At 49.1% G+C, this 15,064-nt stretch overlaps 4 protein-coding genes across 4 annotated transcripts; 3 read left to right on the top strand and 1 right to left on the bottom strand.

Moving 5' to 3' along the window:
• Positions 1-400: 400 nt before the first annotated feature.
• Positions 401-1,384, bottom strand: N7457_006212 (uncharacterized protein; the record flags this gene model as incomplete). Its single annotated transcript, XM_057177256.1, has 1 exon — positions 401-1,384. The coding sequence occupies one exon, from the start codon at positions 1,382-1,384 to the stop codon at positions 401-403; it is 984 nt and encodes a 327-aa protein (XP_057031558.1).
• A 6,669-nt stretch (positions 1,385-8,053) lies between these two features.
• Positions 8,054-9,709, top strand: N7457_006211 (DUF2841 domain-containing protein; the record flags this gene model as incomplete). The annotated part of the gene is made up of 5 exons (XM_057177255.1): positions 8,054-8,146; positions 8,212-8,419; positions 8,486-8,947; positions 9,006-9,191; positions 9,264-9,709. 5 exons carry the CDS (start codon positions 8,054-8,056, stop codon positions 9,707-9,709), a joined length of 1,395 nt encoding a protein of 464 aa, XP_057031557.1.
• Positions 9,710-10,445: 736 nt separating this feature from the next.
• On the top strand, positions 10,446-12,157 carry N7457_006210 (glycerophosphocholine acyltransferase; the record flags this gene model as incomplete). Its single annotated transcript, XM_057177254.1, has 2 exons — positions 10,446-11,371; positions 11,425-12,157. The coding sequence occupies 2 exons, from the start codon at positions 10,446-10,448 to the stop codon at positions 12,155-12,157; spliced, it is 1,659 nt and encodes a 552-aa protein (XP_057031556.1).
• Positions 12,158-12,718: 561 nt separating this feature from the next.
• On the top strand, positions 12,719-14,487 carry N7457_006209 (MRS7 family protein; the record flags this gene model as incomplete). Its single annotated transcript, XM_057177253.1, has 3 exons — positions 12,719-12,785; positions 12,855-13,357; positions 13,426-14,487. 3 exons carry the CDS (start codon positions 12,719-12,721, stop codon positions 14,485-14,487), a joined length of 1,632 nt encoding a protein of 543 aa, XP_057031555.1.
• Positions 14,488-15,064: the final 577 nt, after the last annotated feature.

The following is a 15,064-nucleotide window of genomic DNA, read 5'->3' as shown; positions in this document are numbered from 1 at the left end:
TGCTACTACATGGCAAAAGAAAAGATAAGAATAAAAAGCCCTCCTTCTGAAAAAAATGCAAATTCCCTCCTGTAACCTGATTCCCTGTGTGTATCTCTTGTTGAAAAAGAAGTCGAGCAGCTGACGATCACCATGTATCAAAGGCTCGGTGGTTCTTGACGAAGCCAGGGCGAGAAGAGACCTACGAAGGTCTCGAAGAACGAAAAAAAGCAAAGAAAAATAGACGAAGCACGCAACCCGTGTACTGTAGATCGTGCATCGTAAACCGTAGACCGTGAACCGTGAACCGTGAACCGAAAAGCGAAAGACAAAATGCCGTATGTGTGAGACTCAAGACCTATCCGAAGACTCAGACCAGCAAAAGCAGGTTATCCAGCCCTTGTAAGTCGGGTACCCATATCTAGTTGGAGACTTCTCCCTTGGCGTCAATTGCCAGCAAGTAATAGGGCTTGGAGGCAGTCTCGACTTCATCAGCAGCCTTGGTGGAAACAGCCGACTTAGCGTGAGTGGTCTTGGACTTGGTAGCTGGCTTCACCTCGGTGGTAGTCTTTTTCTTGGTAGCCGACTTCTTCTTGATAGCAGCTGTGTCCTTGGTAGCAGACTTGACCTTGGTAGCAGAGACAGGCTGGGTGGCATGCTCTTGCTCGGGGATAGCCTCCAGCTTGACGAGAGGCTCCACCTGAGTGACAGGCTCAGTTTGAATCACAATAGCCTGTGTAGCCTTGTTGGCCTGAGTAGTAGAGTCCTCAGAGGAAGATGCATGTTGCTGAACGGTAACCACGACATCGGAGATCCCATTACCGGTAACCTTAGATGCAGTCGGGAGCTTGAGGAGCGCATCACTCAGGGGCAGGGCATCGAGTTGAACCTCATCAAGTGGCTCGGGGTACTTGACAGGAATACCGTTGAAGAGGTTGTGCACTTCGGTAGGGTTCTTTCGCATGTGGACCGTATGCTTGAGCTTGTTATTGACGGTGAAGTCGCAGGGGACCAAACGGCAATCAGGGTCCTGGTTGCGATGATACTCGTGGAGGCGGACCTTCATGCCACGGATCAGGATTGCCCAGCACCGATCATTCGGGAGCGGGGCAGTGAGGAGCTGGGGAATGTACTGGTCCCAAGCGACGTTGATGGAAGCGGAGGGGTCGAGAAGAATTTTGACAATGGTGTGCAGGGTTTTCTTGCCATCGATGATCTTCATGACGAAGCAGTTCGAGTGGTTGTTCTCGGCGTCTTCCTGCCATTTCATGAACCAGTTGTCGTCAGGATCAAAGGCAAAGGTCAGAAGACCGGCCACCATGGTCTTGAGGTTCTCAGTGGATGGATTTCCCTCGTATTGGACGAGGAGCTCCGAAATAGCGGGCAACGAGAGGATATTATCCATTTTTGCGATGAAGTAAAGGTAAGGTTGCAAGGATGAAGTGTCAACTTGATTTAACGGATCGTCGATGGAGGAGGAGGATGGACAAGGAGGAAGCAACGAAGAGGAAGAAAGGATATGGAAAGAGCAATTAGTTGAGTGCAACGATTGTGGGATCACACAGGGCTAGCTCAAGGTATCTCATTATGCACATAGATGTTTTTTTTCCAGATTATTCACGCACAAAACTGAAACCCTAACTTGTCACGCTCACCTTTCACCTTTCACCTTTCACCTTTCACCTTTCACCTGTTGTCTCTCGATCGATATACCTTACCGCTATTGAACTCTACAATATAACCCTGTATCTGCCACAGAAGTGCGAGTTAAGTGACACGTAACTGCGAGTTAAGTGCCGGCTAGATTTGTGGTTTGTGTTTGTTCCATCGACACTTTACACCTCTTCACACCTCTACCCAAAGAGGAAATTGTAACTCCAGTGACAAAAAATGTGGACAAGTACTAAAATTGACAATTATATGTTCGGAATTGTGATATGTAGCTAAACAGAACCAACAACTAGAAATCTTGCTTGTTCTTCCCGTCATGTCATGTTCAAATAGACAGGCGACCAGGGAAACTGCTCTCAAAAGTTATCCATATGTACAGGGCGACAGATGTATACAAAGCTACCTAGGTATACATGGAACAATCCAATATCACGAGATATACCCCTTCCACGCCGTTTTATACCGTTTTCCCTTCTCCCATCGAAACTCGCAGTCCCATTTCCATCCTCCACATCTCTGTCTCCTAGTACTACTCTCGCCTCTCATGTCATCAAACTTGTCCATTGTGTTTATTATATTCCCAGTATCAAGCGGCAATACACCATTCTTCCAGGAGGTGACAAGCCGCCATTGGCCATCACAGGTGAAATTGCTAGAAAGATCCTCAGCCACTGCATGCGTAGGCTTTTTGGTCGACAGGAATTCTCTATATAATAGCATAATTGTTAGCAAATCCCCTTGAAGCTCAAAATTTTGGATCTACGCATCGCTAATTACATAAAGTGAAGGAGCCCTGTCCAGGTAGTCTGCCATGCATTGTTGCAATCGATCAGTCGGCGTAGATGTGAAAGCCTTGATGAAATTTTCAGCGCCCGAGAAGAGGATATAGAAGTATTTCTATCACATGGTATATTAAGAATAGATATATTTGGCCATTGCATGTATAGGCCGTTTAGTGAAATGGGAGTCACTGCAATATCAGATTAGGAGTTGCTTTTTCCAAACAAATAAGACACCTATTAAATCAGGCAGAAACAGATTCCTCATCTGAACACCCGTTCATACCTGATTTTCAACAGCTGGCACTAGATGCCACCAGCAATGACTTTAGAAATAACTAGGTACATATTGTATCCCAGATCATGATTGTGTCAACGTCGCAGAAATATTTTTACCAAACAGGACCTGAGCATATATATATATTCTTAAGGTCTTTTGGGAGAAAGGCTGAATCTTCACGTACAACCCGCATAAGTAGAATATATCTTCCAACGTAAGTAGTCTATTGTTACAATGGAACAAACTGATCAAGCCCATCGTCTCAGCTCTAACCCCAAGCAATATCATCTCGCGTAATTCTATCTCAACGGGTAGTTCTCAAAGGAATTGCTCAATTGTGCTCAAGGCTGCATATTAGGAATTTTCTGCTAGTAGCAATGCTCGGTATCTAGATACAGAACTCGCTAGCATATGCAAAAACTACCTTAGCCTACTGAATGACCTGCAAAGCCATAAATAATGGACTATCGACCATAGCGAGTTCTGAGGGGCGGGTCTTGAACCCAATTTGATAGAGCTCCATCGTCGGCAAAGACGACCAAAAAAATCTCGGACCTCACAAAACTGGAGAGATCCGGCTCCACGAAGATCATATTCTTGCGTTGAACTCTATGCACAAGGAAGTTTTGCGAGAACTCTGTAGTTCTGCCAGGTACTGTTGATCAGTCTGTAAATGATCCTCTAAGTAGGTCGCTATTGCAGATATACCAAGCACACCCTACGACACACCTTCGTTGATATCTTCCCACTTGACCACACCATGCAAGTACAAATTCACAGTATAGGAGCCTATTTAGACAGAAAATGCCGTGGTTGAAATAAGCGCTGTGTGCCAATGCCAATGTCATTATCCAACGGGATGGTGACAAGTGACTATTGCGGCAATGACAGGTATTTACGCCATCGATTTGTCACTATGGGAAGACTCAGAGGCTCGCTAGGCGTCGCATATGAACTGGAATTGCTACGAGAAAAACATCAGTTCTACGAAAGCACAAATGAGGGACGGGGTTTGACCCTGTCTCTGGTCCAGCTTTCAGTTACACAATACTCCTTCCATATTACCAAATCCGGTACCAGATCGAGGTCTTGTCCAATGATTCATAGCAAACGGTGGCGATGTTGTTACTGCCACATTGGAGACTAGTAGTCGTACAGTATACGGATCGATGGATAGAACGTCCGTGCATCCACATAACACCATGATTGGTGCATCGGCGGCTATGAATAGAGATCTTGAGATCGAGCTTCAATCAAATAGTGCGGCTGTCAAGCTTTCCTTTGTGATACAGGGAAAGGCTCCGTTTCCGAATTTGCGACTGGTTTAGCGAACGGGTAAAAGGGGGGTTTTTTCTTGAAGAAGATAAAGCACTTTGGAAATTGGGGTTTCGAGTCAATCCCCGTAGCGTACCATACTTCGAAGCTTTTTATGGACCCTCTGTCAGTGCGGTTAATCCCGAGTTTCTACCTAACTTTCGCCGCATCAGACACATAGCCCCTTATCTGCCACCCGAGGCCGAGTGGATTCTAGGCTGTCCCCTAACAAGCCTCGGGTGGCGAGATCTAAACTAACGTTTTACACAATACTCCGTCGTAGCCGAGGAAACCGAGAGCGACGGAAGTTGCGACCACTAAGAAAAAAACCAAGCATTAACTCAGGTACCTAGTTTATGACTCTATCCCAACCTATATCTTGCAGCCCAATGCCAAGTGCGGTGAGACGCAAAAAGAGTCACCAGGTGCACTCCATCTGGGGATAGTCACCGCCACCAGTAGTCGGAGCCACGCTCTGGAGTCTGAACTCCAACCAACGTTGCAAACCAAGCACAACATCGACTGCCCCTCAGTATTAGGGACACCATCGGAGGTCAGAGTCCCAATAATGCAAGTCTCCTGCACCAATATCCTGGTACCAGGGTTCAGCTATCTGCATCTAACTTGCGCTGGCAACGGAATGTCAGGAAGCGGGTATTCCGGGAGTGGCACCCGCGGAGATACATCCTTATATCCCACGAATATCTACGGAGTACAGGGGGTAACAAAGATTGGGAATCTGTTAGTCTCTACAGCACAGAATTGGTTTTTATTCATCTAGCTAGGTGAGCTAGATTGGAGGAGTGGTCTGTCACCGGATGCTGGATCTGTTTGTCTCTAGTACGGAGTAGAATGGATAAGAAACCTGATTTTTGAGTGTGGGATTCTGCGATGTACTGTGCAGGGGTCGCAGTACATATATATAGGAGCAGGTAAGATCCACGGGCTAGTGGTGATTTGTCTGTGCGTATTATGTTCGTTGTAAGCAGCATGAGGGGTGAATTTAGATACTCCATAGAATGGTTAGAATAAAAAAATAGCCAGTAATAACGAGTGCAACATAAATTCGTGCCTGGGGGTCCTACTGTTGATCTATTCATCCGTTGGGTGTTGCGCTGCTTCGCCCCCGCATAGGAACGCAAGGGACGCCTGTCTTTTCCGCGCCACTTATGAAGGGACCCTTGGGGTTGACTCTCGTGTGGGGGATTGTGCGCCCCTGGCTGTCCCGGAGTTTGGGACCAATGCGGCTCAGGAGATAGAACTGTACTCCGTACTCCGTACGGAGTACATACGATTGCTTTGCTTTGCTTTTACATGCAATGTAGCCTAGCCCCATGTTCCTAGATTGCGTGGAATTAGTACGGAGTATTTATTCTCACAATTGATTTTATTTACCTCCATCTTTTGCACTTGCTTTTCCTAACGAAAATAAGGCTGCCTAACCAACAAACCTAACTATAAACTGTCCAATAATCTCTATTTACCCCAGAGGTGTCAAGCCATCCACTTACTCTTATAGACTAAAGCCATCAGGAAGATCAATAAAGTATAAACCGACAGATACTGGGGCCCCCTCTCCTAAATGGCAGCCAGTTGCTTACTTCAACCCGAGGGATTTGATCCCACCAACTCACCCCAGTGCAATCTAAAGTGGATTTGAAATTCCCGGTATATCGCACAGCGGTGCAGCAATGTATGTATGTGCCCGGGGGCTCATCAAGTGAGGTCAAATGATAGGACATGGTTACCTTCTCCGTGGCTGGATGTGGGCCTAGCCCAAATAGCAATAGCAGACCCCCTCGAAAAAAAGCAAAAGGACAAGAACCGAGTGTCAAAGAGACGGTGGGGAAATAAATATCAATAATAACATTTCCTAATCGAATTGGGCCTTGGTACAGCTGCAGTCTGCCGCCCACAGCCGAGTCTCTGGTGGCGCCAGGTAATCATCACCATTCTCAATTGTTGGGTCTCCCGCCCAGTCCTCGCCCCCCACCCTGTTCCCCAAAAAGGAAGCAATGCTTGAAAACCGTGCGAATATTGGAACTGTTGATCGAATTTGCAATGATCAACGCGACGTTCTACGACCCGCGCTCCCCCGCTCCCACCAGACACTGTCGATCCGGGAGTAGGGAACCGACCCTAATGGTTGTCCAAGTGAATTAACCTCGAAACCCTTCCTTATTATGGTCATTGGTGACAACTGGCCTATACATTCCAAGGAGGCTTTCGACACTAGCTCCGGGTTGCCACGTCCACTTATGCACGATGCGGTGGACAAAGAAAAAATTGGAATGATTACTGAAGAGTCATTCTGGGTGGCGTTTCGATACCGCGAGCTGGTGGGTACGGAGATGTACTTGCACCATGCTAATGAAGCAGGAGCCGATGGCGACCGAACGGAGGCGAGAAAGTGGAAAAAAAAGAAACAATGAAACAAAAAAGAAACAAGCCAAGCGGAGAGGTATGACCAGGGCCCATTTCCACAACATCGGAATCAGTATCCGCACATCCGGAAGCTCGAACGAAGTTCCGTAAACTTGGAAATAAGCTCAAGATTCGCTAGTCCCGTCGACATCTATCGCGGCTCATTGAGCCTGCCAATGGCTGCCTGACTGCCGTTTTGGCCTCCATGGACCTTCCTTGGGGAGGGATCAACCTCCGGACGCGGGCAGATGGAAATGATTTATCTCCAGGTCTTCAGGTCACCGTTTCAGATTAGGTTGGAGGCCCGCACGGACAATCGTATCTGGACCGAGGGGTCTGGTGGGGCTAAAGCCCACAAAGTCCGACACATTCACCTGGACATGCACCCGCAAATTCCCGGGCCAAAAGCATAGAAAAACAAGGCAGAAAAAGCATTGAGCCGTGGGCGCAGCTGGGTGCAGCTTTAAGGGAAAAAAAACTTCCTTGGGCTGACACCATCTATAGATCCATCTACGGGGTACTTCGGTAAAGTATCGCACTACGACCTACAACGTAGACTATGCATTAGTCAGTCACTCGCCTATCAGCCGCTCTTGGCTGCAGTAAATGATCTCAGAGGCGTCAAGGATGACCGCCCTTCTTTCTCATCGTCTGTCGTGGCTGATGCGGCCAAGGCATCACCGATCGGCGAATACGATTCGCCGGGTGATATTTTCCACTTCGGCTCTATCAAACTACGTCCCGATTAGGCCAGCTTTCAATCACTCCTCCGTACCATGCTCATCATTCATTGATAGGCCCAAAGGGGAGTGGGGGGTGGCGAGGACTTGGTGTACCTAAGTATTTGTGGTGGAAACAGATTTATGGACACAGCAGATTACTGCAGATATCCTATAAGTAGATCAAAAAGTGGGGGTGAACTAGGTAGGCTTGAGGTATCCTAGCCCTGTGATTCGCTACTTATTTAGAACATTGACGATCTTTGTGGCTAGTGTCTAAGCGTAGAAGTTGAGACGTTCGAAGAAGTGTTTGGGCCGATCACGGATCCGCCGACGGTACCACGGTTCAGACAAGGTTATGTGACACTCAACCATGGATTACAGCCTTAACAAGCGTCAGTGCGCAGAACGGACTCGACCCATTGTCCACATTGTAAAGGGGCAGAAGCGGATGATCCGATCGCGAGACGCAGGAAGAAGTGACCAGGAAGGTTTCGTATTGCCACATCCTCGGCTTTCCAGCTATTTCTTTTTTCCTTGCATATTAGCACCAAGTCGACACGCACTTTCAGGAGACACCGATGTCATGTGGAGATCTCCCAATACTCGGGGTTTGGCGTCGGAACTGGCAGATCATGGATACAGTCCCGTATTATTAGACTTGGTATATTTATCTCGCCTGGACCCTGCCCCTGATCGAATCGTCCGGTGTCCTTATCCATCGGCAAGCTGCGTCTACCCTTGGCAATAAGGATTTCTATTAATTAACGCCCTCGACCGACTCTCTCTCTGGGACAAGCCCATTGTGTATTTCGTATTTTCGACCACGTTGGACAACCGCAGCAAGGCCCGACATTGTGGAGTCGACATTTGTGCCATCTCACAACATGGATCCGAATCGTGGATACACGTTCTCTGGAGATGGCCTGGAGCGAAGACATTCTGATGGCTGCATCCCACAGCAGCAACCGATGAACATGGTAATAAGGCACCTCGATCCCAGAAAAAAAGCCAAAAAGTATGAAAATGACTGACAGTTGAAAAGACCATTCCTCCTAAGCAGCCTCATACATCTGCATCTGAATTCCCACATCCTCACTTCGCTATGATATACCTTGACCACAATGGCCAATGGCAGTTGCAAGCCTCTCCATCCATCGCAGGCTGTGAAGGTGCCATTTTCACGTCTGATGTTACAGACCGGTTCTTAGAAATGGCTACACAAGCCCCACAGCCCGGCTCACAGTTCGCAAGTACGACAGAATTCCGAAGTCAAACATCCGGAGCAGCAAGATTAACTAACGATGACCCCCTTGCAGATACAAACCAAGTACCCCACTCTCCATGGGACGAGCAATCACCGGCAGGATGGGGCCCAACTAGCCAGACGAGGCCCGCCGAGATGATTCCCTTCCAATGGTCATCACAACAAAGCCGAAAAAAATCCAAGAGGACGGGTGGCATACTCAAGAGCCGACCCAAGTCTAGTTCACCACCACCCACTTCACCTACACCAGGCCAGACTTTCCTTCGAGTCGGAAACCGCGCACTGCTGCGACGCTATTACGAGAAGGCGTTTGAGGATTTCCAGCAACTCAACTGTCGCGCTATTGCAAAGTCTTACATCAAGCTTGTGGAACCAAGGAAGCAGGTTCATTACCCGTACAACGGACGTAGGGTTATTGCAGGTGTTTCACAGCGTGTTGACCCGGAATATACTAAGCCTGCGTGGTGGCCCGCCGGTGTCTTGCACAAAGAGCCAGATCATCTGCTGAAGCCTGGTGAGCCCACGGCCCCAATAGCTCTCATGAGAGGATCGATGATTCTAATTGACTCTAGACCGACTTCGACTTCTTGTTCATATCCTCTGTGAGCTGAAAGATAGCCATGGAGTCACAACGGACAAATTGCGAGATGCCGGCCAAGACGTGAGACGCCAGATCACACCCGCCCACAGGCTGCAGGTTCTCGACGAGATCTACTTTGTGCGACAACTGGAAGAAAAGTACCTGGATGGCAAGCTCGGTACGTGTCACCTCGTTCCAACATAAGACTCGATTGGCCTCTTAGCTAACCCATATCTTGCTTTTGTCACAGATGCCGATTACATGATTCATGTCACACAGACTCATTTACCGGAAGCAATCTTCCAAGACGGCGATGAACTATCATCCCGCGCGCACGCAGGACCGGTAGTATCCTCAGCAATCGAGGTCGAACATGATATTCATGACGCGAGCGATGCCTCGAGTATTCCCACAATGGAAGAAGATGACTCGAAGCTACACCATCCAAATAGCCTGCCTCTGTCGCCTACCACCAGCGAGTCAAGTGGCCCGCACAGCCCTGCAGGCAACTTCGGCTACCCTATGGGCATGGTACCATCGGTGCATGTCATTCCCCCTCATGAGACTCCGATTGTTACAAAATCCATGCATCCCGATCCTACTTATCTTTCTGGCTACTACCCGCAGCCATATGTGGCTGACAAGGGGCCCGGCTTCTGGGCACAAGCCAACTCAGTGTCGCAGTATGGATATTGAGAATGTTCTGTTTTACTTCTTGTTCTCTTTAATCAGTACAGATCTGGAGTCTATGAGCGTTCGGCGGGGTTATGGGCCACTGGGTTTCACGGGGTACTTTTTGATAATATATTTCCTCTTGGGGTGGAACCTCACTCATAAATACGAAGTCAGGGGAAATGTCCCACAAATAGGCAGAAAAATGCAAATGGATGGGATAATGGGAACAAGTTCTATTTGACACCGTATACGGAGTAAGTAAAGAGGACTTCCTAGATACCCGCGGACATGGACGAGTCCCAACTGGGTTTATAAGGTTCTCTGCCTCAGGCAACCATCCGCACTTGGTTCCAGGCCCGGCGCTGATTGGCCGAAAAGACCCGCATGACGATCCTCCGTCGCAGCTCCCCCTACCAACCAACAGTCACATCACAAGCACACGTCGATTCCTCAATCTTTTGCTGGCTCCGGTCTGATTATCTCCTCATCTCTGGCACTGTTCCAAAGCAACGGCAAAAGCTCTGTATTGACGTTACTGTGCGCCGGTGAATTCTGGATTGTTTACTCTGTGGATCGCCAACCACAGTTCACCATCCTTGCCTCGTGAGTCCAACAAACGTGGGATTTGCTTATCAAGTAAGATTACCGATATCTCCTTCTCTTGCCTCTCATGTGTACATAAAAGAAGTATCTTCTAGGTGCTTCCGCTTTGTTGGCAAATATTTACTAAGCTGTGCTCTTTGAGCTCCTTGCAACTATGGGGATGCTAACATTCAACCGGTTTCTCAGTCGATCATACCCCAACACCCGGGACGGTCCTACTATATTTGCCTTCCAGCAGCAATTTTTGACGGAAAATACTAGCTCGAGGAGAACATCGGACCCCACCATGTCAAATAAGTCGCTGGCCTCGACGCCAGGCCTGGACGAGATCGACGCGCCATTCCCTTCAGACGACTTCGCCGATAACGATGAATTCAGCTCTTCTCCTCCATCCCCTGGCAAGCTATCACGGACCGGTTCCTTCTCCAACAGCAGCTCGTACCAGGAAGATTGGGAGTCCTTTCCACCCCTGGACAAGTTGACTATTTTCGACCTACTTGATAATTTCCAGCTCTCACAACGCTTGGAGAAATGGCAGCAAACCATCGCTACACAGAAGGAGAAGGTGCGCAGGCAGCGTGAGAAGATCAAGTCCTCCTCGTTAAACGCCAAGGATCGTATGGTGGACGAGTGGAAGCGCCGGGCTCCGACCGCTGATGAGAAGTTGGAGAAATATCGTTACCGGATGAAGCAGGGTGTCGAGCGACTAGGCAAGCAATGGAACCAGACGGCAACCGTGACTCTGAGAGAGAAGATGGCTTTTATCGCTGGTGTCCTCAATATCTTCATCAGCGGCTACCTGATTGGTGCATGCCCAGAGTACTTCTATATCTGGTTCAGCGGCCAGCTGGCATATTTCATGCCCATCCGCTACTTCACATACCATGCCAAGGGCTACCACTACTTCCTGGCTGATCTTTGCTACTTTGTCAATATGCTCTGCATGCTGAGCATCTGGGTCTTCCCCAACTCGAAACGACTTTTCATTAGCACCTTCTGTTTGACATTCGGAAACAATGCCGCTGCAATTGCCATGTGGCGAAACTCGATGGTCTTCCACAGCATGGATAAGGTTGTCAGGTATGTTAGCTGTCCAAAGGGACGAAGTGCATTCGCTGATCTAATTCGTACAGTCTCTTCATTCATATCATGCCACCAGTTACTTTGCACTGTATTGTACACCTGACCCCGGTTGGAATACTCAAAGAGCGTTTCCCCGCTGTTCACAGCATCAAGTTCAGTCAACCCGGGGACCCCGAACATTATGGCCTTGGTGCAATGATCCTGTGGTCCACGGCCCCCTATTTGGTCTGGCAGCTCATGTATCACTTTTTGATTACTGTGCGTCGTCGTGAGAAAATTGCAGCGGGTCGCCCGACTAGCTTCACCTGGCTCCGCAAGTCATATTCCAAGACTTGGATTGGGCGATTCGTGTTGAGTCTGCCTGAAGCGCTACAGGAGCCATGCTTTATGTTCATACAGTACGCTTTTGCTTTGTCCACGATGATTCCCTGCCCGATCTGGTTTTGGTCTAAATGGGCCAGTGCTACGTTCATGTCGGCGTTGTTTGTCTGGAGCATCCACAATGGAGCAACCTACTACATTGATGTCTTCGGCAAACGCTTCCAGAAGGAGCTGGAGCAGCTCAAGACCGATGTCGCACGTTGGCAGAGCTCACCCGAAGGAACAGCAACTCCTCCACTGGTTCCCGAGCCCAGCCCTCTCAGTGAAGCCATTAAGGAGCACAGTGAAGAGAAGCGATCGAGTGTTGATCAAATTCCCTTGCTCGATACTGCCAATGGGTCCTCTACCGCTCTCATGGAAGATCATCTGGAGAACGATTCTACAGTTCGGGAACGAAGTTAAACACCAGGCGATATGCGTCTTCTCGACTATGCACCCCTCCGACAAATATCTTATTACACTTAATTCTCGTTTTTAGCTTTTGAACATCGTTTCTATCAGTCGTTATATACCCTGATCTTTGGTTTTCTCGGGTCAAGATTCAAGTATCGCCAAGCGAGTTTTGCTGTTGGTTTACTTACTGTACAGAATTGGTTATCAGATTGAAATCATCCATGAAATGAACTATTTCTGGAAAGAAATCTCATAGATGTACTCCTGCAACACCCATAAGATTCCTCATCCTTCCGCTCCTAGACCCTATGCGGATATCTCCGAGCAAACCCCGAGGCCGTGGTCGGCAGTCACGTGTTAGAATGACTGAGGCAGTACATCACAACATCTCATCGGAAGCGTTTCCAGGACATTCCAAACTTCTATGACCATCAATTTATTATTGTAATTGCTTTTTTCCCTTCATCTCCTGGACATTAAGGTTGATAATTTATTTCTTTGTGGTTGCGCCTACGACTCTACGCGCGTTGCACTGAGCACTTCCTTCTTTTTCCATCAACATTTCCGCAAATGTCTGCCACGATGAGATCGACCGGTTTGGTCCGCGGAACACCTGCTTTTCGGTCTGCCTTGATCGGTAAGTGCTGAAAAACTTGAAGCGAACGTTTGTGGTGATAGTACTTGCTAACATTATCCTCCTTGGCAGCCCGTAGTCGTTCCAGTGCATTGAGCCCGGCCTCGGTTGTTGCTCGCGGCCTCCTGCGCAATGGCCGCGACCTACCATCTCAAGTGTCGGCCCTTGCTATCCTGATGCCCCAGCGCGGATATGCGACCGAGCAATCCACCTCGAACCACTCTTCCCAGAACTATCCTCCCCCGGGATTCAATGCCGAGCAGGCCAAGAAGCCGATCCCGCAGGAGCAAATCTCGCAGCCACAATCTACCGTTGCGAAGACCGAGCCGACTACGACGCAGACAATTGTTAACACCAAGCCCGCCGCTTCAACTGTCGCAAAGACGAGTTCGGATGAGCAGAAGTTGGCCGAGAAGAAGAATGTGAAAAAGTTGACACTTGGACAAAAGGTCAAGAAGGAGTTGCAGCACTACTGGGATGGCACAAAGCTGCTCGCCACAGAGGTTAAGATCAGTTCCCGTTTGGCATTGAAGATGGCCGGTGGTTATGAGCTCAGTCGCCGAGAGCACCGTCAGGTATGTTTGCGCCACCGTGGATATCTCGATCACTCGTGCCGTCTCGGCTAACCTGACTTTGATTATAGCTTCAACGTACTACAAAGGATCTGGGACGTTTGGTTCCCTTTTCCATGTTCCTTATTGTTCCTTTTGCCGAACTGCTCCTTCCCGTCGCGCTGAAGATCTTCCCCAACATGCTTCCCAGCACCTACGAGGGCCAGAAGGCCCGTGATGCTAAGGCGCTGAACCTCAGCTCGACTCGCAAGGAGGTTTCTGGATTCTTGCGCAACACCCTGCGCGAAACTGGTCTCCCCTTGACCGCAGCAACTGTCAAGAACGACGAGTTCACAGACTTTTTCCGCAAGATCCGCACCACTGGTGAATCGCCCTCAACCGAGGATGTCATCAAGGTCTGCAAAATTTTCAAGGATGATCTTACTCTGGACAACTTGTCCCGACCCCAGCTTGTCGGCATCTGTCGTTACATGAACTTGAACTCCTTCGGTACCGACGCTATGCTCCGTTACACTATTCGCCACCGCATGCGCCAGATCAAGCGTGACGACCGCGCGATCTTCTACGAGGGCGTCGACTCGCTCTCTGTCCCTGAACTGCAGATGGCCAGCGCCTCCCGTGGTATCCGCACTCACGGTGTCTCCCCTGCCCGTCTGCGCGAAGACCTCGGCATGTGGCTCGAGCTGCGTCTCAAGCAGGGCGTTCCCTCCACTTTGTTGGTTCTGAGCAACGCCTACCTGTACACACAGGGCGGAAAGGAGTCTGAGATGGCTTCCCAGATTGATGCTCTCAAGGCCGTACTCTCCAGCATTCCCGAGGAGCTGTTCCACGAGATCGAGCTTGAGGTTCACAATGCCGAGGGTGCCGCTACCAACAAGCAGCGTCTCGAGGTTATCAAGGAGCAGGAAGAGCTGATCTCCGAGGAGAACTCGCAGAACAGCAAGCACGAGGCCAAGGGTGTTCCCGCGCCCAAGGACATCGATGATATTGATGAGAAGGAGGAGGCTCGAATTGAGGCCGCCGCTGATGGCGTCGAGAAGCAGTCCTCCGAAGCTAACGAGGCCCTGGCTGAAGGCGAGCGCGCTGAGAAGACCGCCGAGTCCAAGGAGGCGAAGAAGAGCGAGAGCTCGTAGTTGATATGAATATGCTGGCGATTTCATTGTTTTCGAACCTATACATGTTTTGATCTGGGTTGTACTTGTGATATAGATGGTTGCTTTTTGTTTTGTTGGCTCTTGGCTTTTTACTCCCCTTCTGTTCTCATCCTGTGTTATTTCTCCTCACTATGTTGATAAACTATTTGATCCCTGGCTCTCTACCCATTTTTATTGCTTTTGATGTTATCTAACTGGCATACCGTTGATTCCCTTTGGCTGTTACATATTTCGATAACTGGGCTATCGCATCAAGAGGATAGCTGTGAAGTGAATGAATCAATACTTCCCATTAATCCCATTAGTCCCCCCGTTGACCACGACGTCTCCCCTTCAGAATAACGTCCAACTGTCCTCCGATGCCGGTTACATCATTAGTCACCGACAGTTACCTCGGCTGCAAACCGGCCCAACCCCATCTTTCCCCAGTATACGGAGTACGGAGGAGCTGCCAACGGATTACATAGTTCGGGGATACCGGCCTGGTTGGAGATGCGACAATTCAACTTCCTCCAGCGACTCTGTTTCAGCACCACCCGCCTCCTGAGCGAAAAGC

Source organism: Penicillium paradoxum (genome assembly GCF_028828445.1).
Source record: "Penicillium paradoxum strain IBT 22861 chromosome Unknown utg000005l_segment0_segment0, whole genome shotgun sequence".
Taxonomy (NCBI): domain Eukaryota; kingdom Fungi; phylum Ascomycota; class Eurotiomycetes; order Eurotiales; family Aspergillaceae; genus Penicillium; species Penicillium paradoxum.
The sequence above is the reverse complement of the archived record's forward strand: the minus strand, read 5'-3'. Positions and strand labels throughout refer to the sequence as shown.